Source organism: Falco biarmicus, chromosome 8 (genome assembly GCF_023638135.1).
Source record: "Falco biarmicus isolate bFalBia1 chromosome 8, bFalBia1.pri, whole genome shotgun sequence".
Taxonomy (NCBI): Eukaryota; Metazoa; Chordata; class Aves; order Falconiformes; family Falconidae; genus Falco; species Falco biarmicus.
This window is the reverse complement of record NC_079295.1, coordinates 39,311,523-39,328,353: the sequence shown is the minus strand read 5'-3', so window position 1 is coordinate 39,328,353 and position 16,831 is coordinate 39,311,523. Positions and strand designations below refer to the sequence as shown.

The window sequence follows — 16,831 nt, the reverse complement described above, 5'->3', positions numbered from 1 at the left end:
TACACATAAAATCCTCAAATCTGCCCCCAGGATACCTGCAGCCCAACGCACCTATGCTATAAATACTATTTTGGAGAAGATATGAGCCATAGAAGCTAAGGACTTTTGTTATCTTGCTTATCTCTAGTTACCCCAACATTCTGATGCCTTGATAGCAGGCATGAAAGGCAGGAACCAGTCCCAGCACTGTGCTTTTCAAAAATGCTACTTTATATTTTTCAGAAATTTCACAGAGGCCATGTCTCTGCATTTCTACATGCTCCATTTTAAGGTCTGAGTTTTCCAAACTAAAAGTACCCGAGTAGCATGAGAAGAGCACGTTACTTCCACACTTGCTCCAGCTGCCCTATAGGTGATGCAGACCTGACGTACAGCACATTTACTCCTACACAGTCCCGTGAATTCACAAGGAGGCATACCGCCCCTCTCTCAAACACCTTCAAACCTAGCCAGGAAAAAGCTGACAAAACAGAGGGGAAGACTGTCAGGGAGGAAAGAATGAGAAGATTATTTATAATGAGAAAAGCAGCAAGATTTGTTGAAGGTACAGCTTAATAACAAGGGAGGATGTGAAGGAAGATGGAGAGAAAATGCTTGACAGAGAACAAGGAGACAATCATGGGAGTCAAATGAAGAAATGAGAATGGGAATAGATGATGTGAGCGCACATTAACCTCTCTCATTTTGTCTCCCAGAGACTCACTCCAAAGTTTAAAAATGCTGTTGGATATTTGCCATTCAGTTGGTGAGCCTGAGAACACACCCCTGCAGGCCCATCATGGGTCTAGATTGGCCTAATAAATCACTTGTCCCAAGACAATGCAATTAAGCCTAATTAGCTGATGCCTTTATTCCTAAAGAGTCTCTTCCCAAGGGAGGTTTTAACTTTTGGTTTCTAAATTAGCTCAAGGATCTAAATTGCTCTCATCTCCTTGGCAAAGAAACAGTTTGTTCCTCCGGTAGTGCAGGATACTTTCTGCACTTGAGGGACAAGTGGTGTGATCCACAGCTAGTTTATCCATACATCAGTCCAGAATTTTTGTCTGCTAGGACCAGTTACAGACCCTTCTGGAAACAGCAGCATGCACCATCAGTGACCACAGCATCCAGCACAGCTGCTGGAAACCTCTACATTGCTTCTCCAGGTCCTCTCCTTGGCCGGCTCAGGGTGCTCTGTGCTGCTAAAGCTTTCCGTAGTGCTGAGTTATGCAGAGCTGATAGACTCCAAAGGCCAGTGAGAGCTGGACCATCTTAGCTTTTTATTCCTAGGAGCATTTTAATCAAGAGTAGCTTTAGTTCTTTCCAATACAGTAGGTATAAAACAGCCTTCCCGATCCTTTATGACTGTCCTTCACTCCCAACTCACGTTGCTCCAAAGCTACATTATTTTCAGCCATTTCACAGAAGCTTTGGCTGTTTAGCTTGGGGACTGTGTGGCTCTAATTCTAAAAAAAAGAATAACGTGGTATATTCTCAGAGATCAAGAAAATAACTAAAGAAACACTCAGCTGGAGCTACCAGGCCTGGAAGGGGTTGAGCAGCCTCTTGCAGAACATGTACTGGGCAGAGAGGGTCTGCACTGGAGACCCAGAGAGACCCAGAGCACCTGGGAAAACTGGGAATGGGGCTAGAATAGTGTGGGCTTGTTTGTCTCATGCCAGGGTAGAAGTTTACTTACCAAAAAGCTGTGTAGGTCTCCGTGAAGAAGTAGCGTGAAGCCATTTGTGCTCTGGCATTTTCATTGGAAACGACACCAAAAAGGAAAGTGATCCAAGAGAAAGGGATCTCACCTCTGTCTGCACAGAAACCATCTGAAGATATCTTGTGTTTCTCAAAGCTAGTATGAAATAGTTACTTTTTTGTTTCTTGTTCTTTGATACTTTTTTTTTTAATCTTATAGTAAAAGCCAACACGCTCTTTGGGCATCAGCTGCTTCCTGCACACACAGCATTTCTTCACATCACACAAACTTTTTATTTTTAAACTCTACCTGCTGCTAGTGTATGCTAAAGTTAAGTCTTGATAATTCCTTTCATTTTAAACGCCAGACTGTGTACAATTTTCATTTAATCCTCTACCAAGGCTTATCTATTATTCTCCTGGCTGCTTTACATACATTTATTTCCCTTTCATCTTTTTAAATTGTGCCTTACTTTTTCTTACAGGGATTTGACTAGGACTTTTTTCTTCCTCTATCTCAGGACTCTGGGAGTTTGTCCCCTCCCATCCCTTATGCCAGCTGACAGCAGAGCTCAACTCACTGCACATTTACAGCTGCAAATACCCTGCTGCAAATACTCAACTTCTCCTGTATCTTCTGCTCCAGGTGCTCACAAACATTCACCTTTCATTACAGCTGACTTGCTTGGCACATTTTAGTTACCCTGCTTTTTGCAAATGGAGAAATTGAGAAACAGGGGGAGAAGGAGAAAGAAAGGGCTGGAGGGAGAAACTTTTCTGGAGCCTGAAAAGCTAGTCAAGCAAAATGTCATATTAGTAGGTCACCTTAGTGCTCTCAGTGTCTTGGAAAGCCCCCCTCCGCCTCATAACCACACTTATGTAGAAACCTGGTGGCACAGAATGAGCCCTGCACTGACCAAACAGTTTCAGCAATAATTCATAGCTCTACTCTGTCCGAGTCTTTTTTTTTTTTTATTTGAAACCTTCCCATGAAGAAATCACTCTAGCACAATTAGCCAAGAATATATTGCATTGTGATATATAGAGCAGGTATTAAAAAAGCTATTTGAGTGTTAAAAGAGACTTCAAAGGAGGTGAGATCATGAGAGAATAGGGATATATTGTACCCATATATGTCAGATTGATTCAGTTTTACTGCTCTAGGAAGAAAGATAGGAGACCAGCAAAGGACTACCCAACTTACTCGGGTACAGGTGTTAATTAGGATGGTTACAACATGTAACTTTGAGACCCATGGCCCTTGCAGTGAATTAGAGAACCATCCCTAGCTAAGCTGGGGAGTGCAGGATGGTGTTTGCAGCAACACAAACCCAGAATGGGATATCCGAGCCTGTACTGTGCTGAGCCTCTAAAGGCCAGCCAACAGACCTAAGGATGAAACCTTGTTCTTCCCGAGTTAGTGAATAACAACTTTTAAAAGTCTTGCGGGAAGCTTGCACATCCATAAAGAAGAGGAGTGGGATTAGTGTTGCCTTTTGTCTGCTGGGCTGTGCCAAGGGATCACCGACTAACGCTGGTTCTGGTTTGCAGTTAGGCTGCCACAGCTGCGGGCTGCAGATCCCAAGCAGAAAGCAGCTTTGGCATGGCCCCAGGTACTGGTGGTAAGGCTATTAAACAAATTAATAACTCTTTCTCAGGTTGCATTTTTAAAGGAAGCAGCAGCCCATCAGCAGTTTGATGTTCATGGAGCAGGCCCTGGATGGAGCAGCGCCGCGGGGAGCTGCTGGAGTGGACCCAGGTTTTGAAACTGGGCATAGCTACAATGAGCGCGGCTGCTTGCACGCACTGCTCTTATTAGCAAGCCTCTGGGGATGGAAAAAAGCACACTCATGAAACTAAGGCAAGTTAAAACAGAATACCTCAATGGATTTGGCCATGGGCGGTAGCTGGGCTTGGGGTTTAAAATTAAAATTTTGCATTGAGCTGTTTAATTTTCAGTAAGTGCCCACGTCCTTTGTGCCCCAGCCTCAGTCAGTAACAGGCAAAGGCACTTGGCAAACATTCTGGGTCTGTCTCTCTGAATTATGGTCAGAACATATTTCGATATAAAAATAACTACTTTGTCAATAGCTTGCGGAAAATATGAAGGATGAGACAAATCAAAGGAATCTATATAGGCGGGTAAAGTGACACACATAATATTGGTCACAAGCTGAAAAAAAAAAAAAAAAAAAAAAAAAAAAAAGGTATTGCAGACAGTTTAAGCGACACAAGGATACCAGCAGGGTTGGAATTTAATCACCCGCTTAGGTGTGGGCTGGGATGCAAAGAAACAAGTGTTTGGTGCTCCTGGTTTTGAATGAAGTTGTCTGGCCACTGGGTGTCATCCTTGATTCAGATGACAGCCAAAGACTTCCCAGCTACAACATAAAACCTGCAACTTCCAGAGCAGTTAAATTCCACTCTATTTGATTGTACAACATACAGCAAATTGCTCTGCATTTAAATCAGCTATAAAATTGAATACTTTGACATGGACAAATTCTCCTTTGTCTCACAGTCTTATTTGGAGACCTGAAATGGCTGGTTGATGCGGAATAGGAAGAAAAGTAATGCAACTGGGGCATATTAACTACAAACCATTTGATGAGTGCCTATCAAATCTCAGGAAATATGAAATAACTACGATTAAGTAATACAAAAGGTCTATGCAGGAAGTTTGGAATCATATCCTTAATTGGGCCCCAAGCTGAAAAAGCTTATATCATATAGATAATTGTATTTAAGGCATCCACTATCCAGATTCAGAGCACAAGGTAATGACTACTTAAGAAGCAGCTGGTTCAGGAAAAACTAATTTAAGCTGTTACCTCCAATACCAAGCTAGTACCCTTACAGAAGGTTCAAAATTTCATCAAGGAGGAAAAAAAAAATCGAAGTCCTTAAGATTTTATTCATTCTTCCTATTGCTATTCTGTGGTTTCTAGCTGACCCACATTTTTTTCACTGGTCTTCAACATCTTTGTGGTTCCTCACAACCAGGATCCAGAGGTGTGGCCATGGGAGCAACACCTGCACCTGGCTAACAGGGAAGAAAAAAACCCAAAAAACCCCCAAAAACTTCCCAGAAGAAATATTAGGATAGTTGGAATATTTTGCCAGCGTTCACATGTGAAGATCAAATCAGCCCACAACTGGTCGTATGTCACCCTAATGAGTTTTCTGTTATGGGTGACTGAGAAGAACTTATCAGCATTATTTTGTTATCTCCTGGGAGTCTAGACAGTCTGAAACCAGCACATAGTGCAGTGAAGCTGCTTATTATAATATTATTTCTCTCTGAAACCTGATTTAGTTTGTCTTCTTCAAGCTAAAATAAAAGTGCCAGCAATTTCTCCAAGCATTTTAGCCAGAAAGAAATCTAGAAATCCTTACATTTGTCATTGCATTAGAAGTATTAATCCTACTGTTCTTAATATATATACATAGAGTACACTTGTATAACATTTTACATAACAGGTTTGTTGGTTTGTGGTGTTTGTTTGTGGTTATTTTTAATGCAGCTAACCTCAGTTGGTAGCACAGCTTTTCATGGATTATACAGTCTTTGAGAACCCAGATCTCCATGTAATACTTCCTAGCTTTACCGGTGGATATAATTTTAATGAAAACATACCAGTATTAAAGACCTATTAGACACAGAGTTGAAATTGTCTTTGATTTAGTTCACCAGCCAAAGACTTCAATGATTTAAAAACATCCATTTTTAAAGGAAGATGTTAAATATTCTCTTTACATTAAACACTCTCATAGGCATGATTTAAGTTACTTGGTTTTAATATTATAAGCATTCTCTTTTATGATTATATTTAGTTTAGAACTGATAGCAGACTTTAAGGAGGAAACACATTTAAGATGTGAGCATGTACATTAACAATTTCAAAATTTACTAAAATTAACATAAAAGAGCTCATCTGAGGTAACAAAGCCAGATAACCAATTTATCTAAACTTGTACTACCCTTTTCATTGGTGCAGTAAGTCAGTAATAGTTATCAGCCCAATGAGGGGTTTTTGAAGCAAGGAATTTCTTCTGCATCTATACATACATAGGTACACATATCTATAGTCTATGACCAGGAATCCATACATTTCTCACTTCCAGATCTCAGCTCAAAGGGAAGATATTTTCCCATTTAAACCTCACAGCATCTTTTATTTGGGTATTGAAATATACTTACGTAGGTTTAATAGTCTGGGAATGCTTCTCATGAATGTAGGCACCAGCAAGGCCTCCTGCTCCAGAATTTAAATACTGCAAAGAGTAAATCAACATGTACACGTCGTGCTCATTATCTGCAAAGTATAGCTCCCCTCCTCTCACCCCACTCTATAAAACAGACCAGCATTAACATTTCTAGTGGTTTCTGACTAGAGATCTTAGAATTTGTCTCAAAGTGCTGATGTATGTAAAAGCAGATATATTTCTTCAGATTAGTTCTAAAAATACCTTTCTCACCTTACAGACGATATTTGAAGACTAACAGACAAAAGGCTAGAAAATTGAAGTATGGCTGAAAACAGCCCCATATCATAACACACACAGCAAAGTCTTCAAACAATTCATCTGACTACAGCTATCGATTCTTCATCTCAAGCAAAGTCAAAGGAATTAAAGATACCTTGTTCTATGATTTGGAATTATTTACGTTTAGGTAACAATATTCTCTTATTTAGGGAACACTTAAGAAAATCCTATAGCCACAAGCCCTTCTTGGTATGGGAAATAAGAGAAGAGCCTCTGATACTGTGACCACAGAGCAGAGCGTGCTTCAGAGCAGGTGTTTAACTGCCACTAGCATCCGTCTCACATCCGCAAGACCTTACAGGTCAGTGCCGCTATTATCTTTTGGAACCTCTGGTAACAAAGCCACCACCAAAGTCAGCGTCCATCTCCTTGTTGTGGCTGGTTCAAAGATTCAGCCATGTCTTGACTGACAGTTCAGGTGCAGTTCTTATTCACCTGACCTGTTTGCTGACCCATCGTATAAGCAACATTATGGAAAATAGTCTCAAACAATGAATTTATCGTACCTTGTAGGAACACCAGCACGCAAAATCTACTCCCCAGTCATGCAAATGAAGCTCTACATTCCCAACAGCGTGAGCCAGGTCAAATCCAACAAAGCAACCCTGCAGGAAAGAGGTAATTAATATACCACTTATCAAGATAATAATCTCTATAAAATTATTTTGAAAAAGCATCTTTAGAGCTTTACTCGCTTTCTCTATAAGCATGCTATCAAGTCCCATCTGTTTTGAGCTATTACGAGAAACACATTTTCTATGCCACAGATACATGTAAAAATCATGAATTATTTTGTGGGCTTGTCTTCAAGGACGTTTGGATATGGTTTGGATTCCTAAGGTTTTTTCCCATGCAGTAAAGTCAAATCACTTTAAAGAAGTATTCAGAGCAAATGCATAATTTAAAACTTGTATGGCATGACAAGCTCTAGGCACAGACAAAATAGTAATGTACATAATGATGCCAGCTACTCATGAACAATTGTATTCCACTATATTCTTCTACTTAAGGTCTCCCTGATATTTAAACTGTGAGGATCCTGCTCTCTGGGAATCCAAAGGGTGAGAGAGCACCCTATGCAACACATTGATCTCTAAGGACTTGGGGACTTGTCCTTGAAAAGTTACAAAAGTGTTCTGTCATTGCTCTGTGAAAAGCGTTGCATTTGTCAGAGCCACAATTTGCAAAGGGCACTGAGGTGGTGCTGCTGGTAGGAAAAAAATTGCAGCACCACAGGTGTGCAGATCAAAAAGCAGCAGTTTTACACACAGGATAACCACTGGATGGCAGCCTTTTTAAACGAAAAGGTTCTTCCAAGCTTTGCTGTTTATTTAAGCGCAGAGAAATAAAAACTGCCTTTCGCGCCCGGACTACAAATTAAACGCTATTTTGCATTTTCCTTTTAAAACACAAGCAGCCTGCTTGCAAGCAGCATGGTAGGAATGAGAGCAAGAGCACAGGCTTCAGAAAAATCAACGTCCAATAATAAAACGAATGGGGGTGTTAAAGAATCTCTTGCTGTTTCTTACACGAAGGGAGCCTGAGCTAAATTATTTAAACAGTAGCTTGGTATATTTAATCTTTTGTATAAACCAGATAACAGTTTGAGTGAAGCAGCATTTTAAGATTATGTGACACGCTAATTCTAACAGAGGTGTTAAAGAAGTTATCAGCTTGGGGAGTTGCTCAGAAAGAATGGGAAGAAAACTCACTACCATAGTATTTGCGTGATCTAAACATTGGGGCCAAAGTTCAGTAACAGCCTAGCCTTCACACCCTCCATGGCTTCTTTTCACAGGGGCACACAGAAGCGAGCTAAGACAAATCTGAAATGATAAAGCAAGTAGGGAGAGGTCGAAGCACACTGCATGCCCAGCACACTGCATGCCCATGGGAATGCTTTCATTCACAGATAAAATGGCCTTGGTTCAGAGAAATAAGCTACAGCAAGCTAGAGCCAATCTGCCAGTGAATGAGGTCTCCGTCGGATTTTAAGGCATTAACTTCAAAACTTCAGTTGACTGGATTTAAACCTTTACAGGTATCCCATCGTACATACATCCCACAATATTTTTGAAGAACAACTATGACATGCATTGGTTGCAATGGAAACCAGGAGTGATACGATACGCTGACAGTCTTGCAGAATGAATGTGTCTGGCAGTACGTTAACAAGATTAAAACAAATAAACCAAAACATGGTAGGTGCATATATTAAAAAAAAAAAAAAAAAACAACAAAAAAACAACAACAACAAAAAACAAACATGTTTTCAAGCAAAAGATGAAAAATTAGGAAAATACAGTAGATGGGAGGTAGGAGAAGAGTCTTTAGGACACCAGCAGGTTGTATGCCCTTGCTGTCGTGGTAGTATGATGAGAGTCCACAGCCATACCTACGTAACGTCAACACACACAGACTTTCCTGGGCACTGATGCCGGCCAGAACAGCCCAGTTTGCACTCGCACCATGAGCTTGTAGCCCTCAGACAGGGTGCCCCCTGACCTTCCACCCATGGGTCATCTTCCTGAACTGCTTTAACTGCTCCCCAAAGCTTTGAAATTGGTTGGTAAATCCTACTGGGAACTATTAAACTTACTAAGGCAGCATAGCCTGAAAATCCGGGTTCAGTGCTGGCAGGTTTACTGCGTCGTCTCGGAAACACCCACTTGTACTATTTTGTTCAAGTTATCCGCAAGATGGGTCGTGCTGGTTTGCTTTCCCTGGGGAGGTGTCTGGCACTTGAGTCACACAAACAGCAAATGTTTAGCCACACAGATTGCAGGGAAAAAGTAAAACAAACTGAAACAGCTCTCCCTGCACAAGCCACGCAGAACAAAGACTGCGTGGGAATGTCGCTTCCCCAGACTACGGGGAAAACGACTCTCCATCTGCTCTGGGCGAAGAAGAGGACGTGTGCTCTCCCCTGCCTCTTCCGTTTTATTCTAACATCTAAAAGTCATTTCTGCAAACTGTCTGGGTAGCTGCTGATAACCAGCAGGTAACAACTCAGCATGGACAGTGACATTTGGAGAGAGGGAGAGAAATGACAGCTTCACACCAGCAAAGCTGGGACATTTCGAAAGAGAGGCAGGAAAAGAAATTAAGATGAAGGATCTTGAAGCTCTTCCTACTGGGACTCAAGAGATTAAAACACTTTACATACAGCATAGAGTCAGTGGAAAGTACAATATAACTTATGAAATGAAAATTGTAGTTGAAAGGTAGAGTCTCCTAAAAGTCAGCCATTTCTTTGCTTGTAGAAGAATAAAATGACTCAGCCCCCTCCATCCTCCAGAGCAAGCTCAAAAGTATGAAACAAGGAAAACTATTACATCCTCTTCAGCCTGCTGATGAGCCTCTTGCATAATACGTAGTAATTTTGATTTATCTGAGAGACCTAAGATGGAAAAATAGCCTGAGGTAATTTTTCAAGCTTAATTTAGTTCATTTAATATTTAATGACTTAATGAAGCTGTCTATGTGCAGAGCTTTCGCTCTGGGAGAAATCTTAACATACGTAGAGAACTTAGGAAATTGGCTTAAAAAATGTAAAAGGAAATCAGTAACTTAATTCATAAATGATTGACCTCAAGAATCCTAGGACATTTTCCAGACCTCCTGAGCTCACAGCTCAAATCTCTAGCCAAGCCCTGACAGGGCACTACACTGCAGGATTTTATTTCAATGGTACATTGAAAGAATTATTAAGACCATCTGTGTAGGACACTTTTCTGGTATATTGGCTGATAAGTTATTTTTTAACTCTTCTCAAATGACATTTCCACCTTGTGTTTTCCTCTTCCGACTTTCTTGCTTGTCAGCTCTCCTCAACCAATTTTCTCTTCAGGAGCATGGGGTCATTCCACAGCCTTCATCACGAGGAAGGGGAGCCTTGCAGTTTTGCTATGAACATGACTTCTTGGGCTTATCCTCTTTTAATATACATTTTAACAGACATCCAGCCTTTCTGTGATAACACGTCATGTATAAGACAAGCCTGGTTTCATCATGTCCAGCAGCTCTTGCGGGAAATATGGTCTTGAAGTCCTTGTACTTACTGTCCTGAAAGCTAGTCAGCCTGGGGACAGGGACTGGTTGGATGCCACCAAACAGAAATATTAAACCCATACTCATTGCATAGATGCTAACGACTCAGGGTCAGCAGCCGGGTATTTTTGTTCTCCTCTAACCCAAAAGATGCTCCTAACATCAGCTCTGACCTAGGAAAAGAGGAAAGGAGCCAATTGCTTTTGAAGATCCAACATATTGGGCTTTTTTGGTAACCAGAAGCCCTGTGACTAAAAGAAGCAGCAGGATACAGGAATATCTCTTACCAGCATTGAGACTGAAAACTTGTCATGAAACCCTGATTTCATAGCTGTTCAAGTAAATATTTGCCATGTGCAGATGTTTAAGTGCAGTGTAACAGTATGTTACATAGTGGGTTTGTATAAACATATAAACATCACTTAACCGGGGGGCAAAATCCGTAAGGAGACATTGAGCTGAGTGTATCTGACAGTAGGGAAGTACAAACAGGCTGGCTCGTGCTCTTCAAGCCTTATGGGTACTCAAGCAGTTCTTCAGGCTGAATTACTTTTTATTTTCAAATACACTAATGACATTTTAGGTCATGAATCTACCTGGATCCCAGTCCTACATGCTTTAACCACAAAGAGGCTGGCAGGCTGGGAGAGCTGGGGCTGTTCAGCCTGGAGAAGAGCAGGCTCTGGGGGGGCCTTAGAGCAGCTCCCAGCGCCTGAAGGGGCCGGCAGGAAAGCTGGGGGGGGGGGCTTCTTACAGGGGCACGTGTGACAGGGCACGGGGGTGGCTTTGAGCGCAGAGAGGGCAGATGCAGGTCAGAGATCAGGAAGAACCTCTCCCCGTGAGGGCGGCGAGGCGGTGGGCCAGGCTGCCCAGAGCAGCTGTGGGTGCCCCATCCCTGGCAGTGCTCCAGGCCAGGCTGGATGGGGCTGGGAGCAGCCTGGGCTGGGGGGGGGTCCCTGCCCAGGGCAGGGGGTGGAACTAGATGGTCTTTAATGTCCCTTCCAACCCAAACCATATCATGACTCCATGAATCCCTGGGGGTTTTTCCCCTCTTTTGAAAAATCTCTGGAGTAAGTGATTCACTTCTACGTTATGGCATCTCTAACAGGCATGCAGGTGGAGACAGGCCTTTGACATCTCTCTGTGCCTGCTGGAGTACTGAGCTGCTGTCAGAAATTGCTCTCCTCTTTACTAACATGGTACAGTCACTGCATAAAGTGTTCAGTGTCCATGCGAAAGCACATATCCCTGAGTTAATACTATTATTTGCACTGCCTTATAGAAATTTTAAGCTCTCTCCACCAAGTCCTGGTTATCTCCTCAGACAACATAAACACGAAATCCGTTTTGACTCCATATAATAAGCTGTCAGTGACTGTTCTTCCCCAGAACACAGGTTCTCAGTCACTTTGGCGTGGTTTCTAGCTTTCAGTGAAGCTGCATCACTCCCACTCACCCAAGCCTGTGCCCCACAGTGCAGAGAGCATCTTTACAGAGGCAGTAAAGTGATAGACTTTCCCCAGGTTGGTCACATTTATGGTAGAGAAGAAACGTTTCTCTCTCAGACACGTTTCAGACACCACAGAGCAGATTTTGGGGAAGAAGCACTGTAGGCACGTAGCCATCGACTGCTGAATGAAAGCTTTGCTGCCACCCAGAGTGGGAGCAAGTATAGAGCAGTGGGTGGCATCGTCCTGTTAATAACCTATGTTTCCTTTCAAATATTTCAGCATAGTCTTTTAATTATTTGTGGTCAGCAAAGTGCTGGAAGACACCATGAAGGTGTTGCTTTCAGAGCTGCACGGAGCTAAGACACAGACCCATTTCCCCACGCAGCTGACTGCCCCCATTTCTTTTTTCCGAGGTGTTTTACATCCATGTCAGAAGTCAGTCTTGTTTTGTACTGTGTTCAGGACCGATTTTGTTGCCAGGTGCTGCTGTGTGAGTACATTCCCTTTTTATATCCCATGGGACCTGCACTAGCTCTCACACCTGCTCTGCTCTCTCAGGGGAGACTTTACCATCACTTTCCAGCAGTATAAATTACTCCCTGACCTCCAGAAAAATTTCCACTGCCAAACGTACAGCAACAGATGATGTACAGCCTGTTGTGAGCCAGGAACCTCTCCAGAGAGTTGAAACATCAAATATAAATAGTTAGCTGGTTTGCCAAAACCCAGTGATATTAAATAAGTTTATCCTTGAGTGGTTTAATCTTACATGAGATAAGGTACATCCAATAAGAGACTGCCCCTACAGAAAGTCTGGTGACCTCCTGTTGCTAAGACGACTTAATTAAAAACTATTTTCTCCTGGATTCCCAAGGCAGTTGAGATGGTTAAAGAAGTTTTACAGCTATGTCCACAGAGCGCACTGTCTGCAAGCTCCAAAGGCTGTCATCACTAAAATACAGTTGTCTTGTGACGCTGATGTGCTCCACAGTGTGCCTGTCTCCAGAAAACTGATCAGCTGAGTCTGAACACCACTGGCTCCATGGGGAGTTCGCCTCCCAGCTCACTGGGGGCAAAAAGTGACACAGTGTGGCAGTGGGAAAGCAGGAAAGTCATGAAAGTCTGCCCCAAAAAGCAGAAACCTAACACAAAGTCACTTTTAAAGAGATTTGGGCTGTGATTACCACCTTCTCCTCCACTGAGCCTCTTGAAATTCTATCTTTCGAGAAAAGCCCTGTAGAAGTTAATAGCCATGAACTATGTCTCCATATAGTTTAAGTCACACGTCCAGGATTCCTCTCACAGGGCTATTTCTCCACGTAGCACACAGCCCCCAAAAGGTCTGAGCACAGAGTGCTTTTGCTTTTTATCAGAGACTCACAGATTTCCACGTGTGCTCTGTTTTGTTCCACAAAAAAGTAGGAATTAAAAATACTTCACAAGAAAATTTATGCAAAATTGATGTGAAAAGGATGAGTCCGGAGCAATCCTACCTTTTCATGGCCAGCCTTTGTTATTCTAGGGATATCAAACAATTGCCCCGTGTAGTACTGCACCCCACTGAACAGAATGACAGCGATCGAGTCCCCTTCCTTCTCAATTACAGCAAGGATATCTTCAATTCTCAAGGTCTCCTCCCCCTAAAACAAAGTTAAAGCACACATTTTACATCAACTCTGGCAGTAATGGAACTGTCATTTCTTATTTCATAATCTATATTTTACCACGAGCCATGCTGCTTGCATAACGAGATCAAAAGCAAATCCTTAGCATGGTAATGATATACAAAGGTAGTGCTATAAAGTAGTCTATGAGTAAGTTACCTCAGTATAAAAAAAAAAAAAAATCATTAGCAAATGTATCTTGAATGTGTCTGTTATGAAGAGTCTATTCACTTCTTATTCTAGCATGTTCATACTCTTTAATATTTCAGACAGTTTTAATTTACAGTAAAAAAATCCCGGTGCAAACAGCATATATAATGATTTTTATGTGGCATCTGAAATTTGTGACACCCATAAGACTTGAAAGTTGCCTATCAGTTTCACTCTGTACTTCCCTGATAAACTTCATATCCCACAGGAAGCTATTATAAACCTGCCATATTTATATTTCAAAAACAGTAAGTCCCACATCATCAGAAGTACAAAAATCCCCAAAACTGGGGTCATTAAATATAGAGGAATTTCAACCAAAAGGAAAAAAAAATATCCTCATTCTTGATTCTTTATAGGAAAATTACTGCCCCATCCTCCTCCTGCCTTCCTAGCAAGGGATCATGTAAAACATACCACCACCTAGGGATCAATTAGGCAGTGAAAACCTAGAATTAAATTAGACTTGTTACTGAAAAGAGCTTGGGCAAGATTGTTGAATTGCAAGTAACTGTTATTATCTCAACAATCTTTGCAAATCTATCAAGCGCTCAGGAATGGGCTCTTTACTCACAAGATGACTCAGATTTCAGAAGCAAAAGGTCACCATCAGTTTGTAGTTAGGTGGCAAAGTTCTTAATACTGCAAAAGTGAAGCAAGACAGGCTTTCAAATCCATCTGCATCCCATAGTACTCCAAGCAGACCTTTCCCCCTGCGCTGATACAGACACAGTAGTGGTTGTGTTGTAGTGATCTTTTAGCTCAGGACATTAAAAAGACGTTGGGGTTTCTCAATGAGCTACTATACTTTGCAGTTGTCTCGGGATGCCGTCAGTTTTTACAAACAGGAAAAATAGGGAAACTAACCTTGGTTTTGTTCTTCAAGGAAAAATAACTAGCTGAATCGGGCAATTATAAAAATGGGTGCTAAAACCCCAAAATATACACAGAAACTGGCTGCACAACTCATAAATTTTCCCTAGAAGTATTTGCGGAAACAGATTGTAACTTCTGCAGGCAGACACTGGAATATTTGAGAATATATGACTGCTCTCATATGAAATATGCTTCCGCCCTTAGAGACAGCAAGCAGGACCGGTATTTCTCACCAACCTCCCGCGGCTGCACCAAAAGCATGCACTGTTCCACATCCAGCCCGTGAAGGCGAAGCTGGGACTCAACAGCGTACTAGGAGAGATTTCCATGCAGAGCACATTAGCACAATTACAAAATAAAACCACTAAAAGAAAAATGGTCAAACACATCAGAACTTCAGAAAAGGCATGCAGATGCCTTGCCTTTCAGTAAAATTAACGCTTGAAAGCCTAATCCAACTCCACTGCAAAACGTATAGATTTCCTTTGGTTTGGAAAAGATCAGAATTTAATTCACATCATTAGCCAGCAAGGGTAAAGCCAAAGTCTAACTCCTACATATAAGTTCACAGAGCAGAACGAGGGTGGAAATGGGCTGGAAGGTGTGCTTTACCAGATGCCAGCAAGTAAAGCATCGATAACAGCCGAGGAGGAGATTGAACACCACCTCGCCAAGGGCCCTGGGCACCCACTTTGCTCAGTAGCATGTGCTGAATCACAGGCTGTCATGTATGCTCTGCTGTCAACACAGGTGGGCTTTGGCCAACACAGACATGCTGTCCCATGCTGTTCTAACCTCTTCCATTTGCAGCACAGCTGGGAGGAAATGGGAGCTCTCAATTCTCAGGCTATCTTAAAAATCCTACCCCGCTGATTTTATCAATAAATAATGATTCCGGAGATGGCATAAAAATCCTTGAATGATAGTATAAAATAGTTGAAAACTACATAACAGGAACTGAAGTGATGGCAGTTGCCCAGGTTATTACTGAAGTGCTGTAGAAATTTAAGAAGACGGAGTCCAAATGTACAAGTGGGCCTGGAACAAACATGAGATTAGTATGAACATTACTTAGAATAAAGGCAATTTGAGGTTTATACATCTTGCCGCCATCTTCATTACAAATAAACCTCTTAGGAGCTCGAGTCATTTTTATCGCACCTCAGAGATCAAATTTGTTATCAATTTCCATGAGTTTACGGCGCTGATGATAAAGTAGCAGTGGGCCACAAACCCAAAGATTAATTTGCTCTAAGCTGTGATGCACAGGCTATTGTCTTCTATTTTATAGCAGACAAATTATGTTTGAACTAGTAATCTAAAGTGCTAAGAACAAACATTTCCATCTCTGTCTGGGGATATATAAGTGTTAATGTTGTGAGTTTGTATTGATTTGGTTTCATAAAGTAAAACAGCAACAAGAATTAATAAAACATTTACAACTTCAGTTGATTTAGGCCAGCAGTTTGCTCAATGTCTTTAAAAAGACTAATAAATCAATGTACTCATTCAATCTTTTCCTCTTGTAACATTTTTTATTTGAACAAAAGGAATAAAGTTACAACCTGTAAAATATGCTGAGCTCAAAAGCTTCTGACAGATTTTTTTTATTGTAATGTTACTTGGACAAGATGAGCTAATAAATATTCAAATCAGGCTACTGATATTCTTTGGGAAAATATGATTAATAATACAAATACGGTGAAATATTAATTTCTTACATGGTCAGAGGGGAAGGCTTTGGCTTCTAGAAGAATTTTATAGCGTCTTGGAGTAGGCTTAAAGAAAGATAACTGTTAAGAAAAAAAAATAAATGTTGAAATGTATCTAAGCAGAGATGAGAGAGATGCTCCCAACATATAACTTAATAAAGATTGTTTCTCATGCAGACTACAGAGAATGCCCCAGAAATTACAAGTATTTCTTTGTCCGTATAACATTTATCGAAGTAGGAAAGCATTATAAAACTGTATTTCATATATCCATAACAAAGGCTACAAAAATCCAGCGGTGATAAGACTTGCACTTGCAGGAATCAATGGCAAAGCTTCAACTGTGGCCAGGGAAGCTGGGATTTCACCGAGCTCCATCCCGCAAGCAAAAACAGCAGCTGAACTGTTGCAAACAGTGCAAAGGAATTGGATTTCTGTTCCTGCCCTAAAACATCAGTTATCAAATCATCACCTCCTCTGAAACAAGCCTGACCAAAGGAGTAAGCTTTCTGCAAAAAACTCATCTCAGCACCTTTATGTGAACAGTCTTTCCTTCTCTGTTTCTTGCATGGAGACTAGCTGGGCTTGCCACCATGCTGAGGACTAGAAGACCTCAAAGACCTCCTGTTCATGCTAGCAG

The 16,831-nt window shown here is 41.5% G+C and overlaps 1 protein-coding gene across 4 annotated transcripts in view; it reads right to left on the bottom strand.

The window, feature by feature from the left end:
* KYNU (kynureninase) overlaps positions 1-16,831 on the bottom strand; it is a 59,947-nt gene that overhangs the window by 18,876 nt on the left and 24,240 nt on the right. For all 4 annotated transcript variants that reach the window (XM_056350334.1, XM_056350337.1, XM_056350336.1 and 1 more), the window contains 5 exons: positions 16,201-16,272; positions 14,717-14,791; positions 13,223-13,369; positions 6,735-6,833; positions 5,882-5,955 (listed from right to left, as the gene is read on the bottom strand). In XM_056350334.1, the coding sequence (XP_056206309.1) occupies positions 5,882-5,955; positions 6,735-6,833; positions 13,223-13,369; positions 14,717-14,791; positions 16,201-16,272 (467 nt within the window). The remainder of the gene's footprint in view (positions 1-5,881; positions 5,956-6,734; positions 6,834-13,222; positions 13,370-14,716; positions 14,792-16,200; positions 16,273-16,831) is intronic.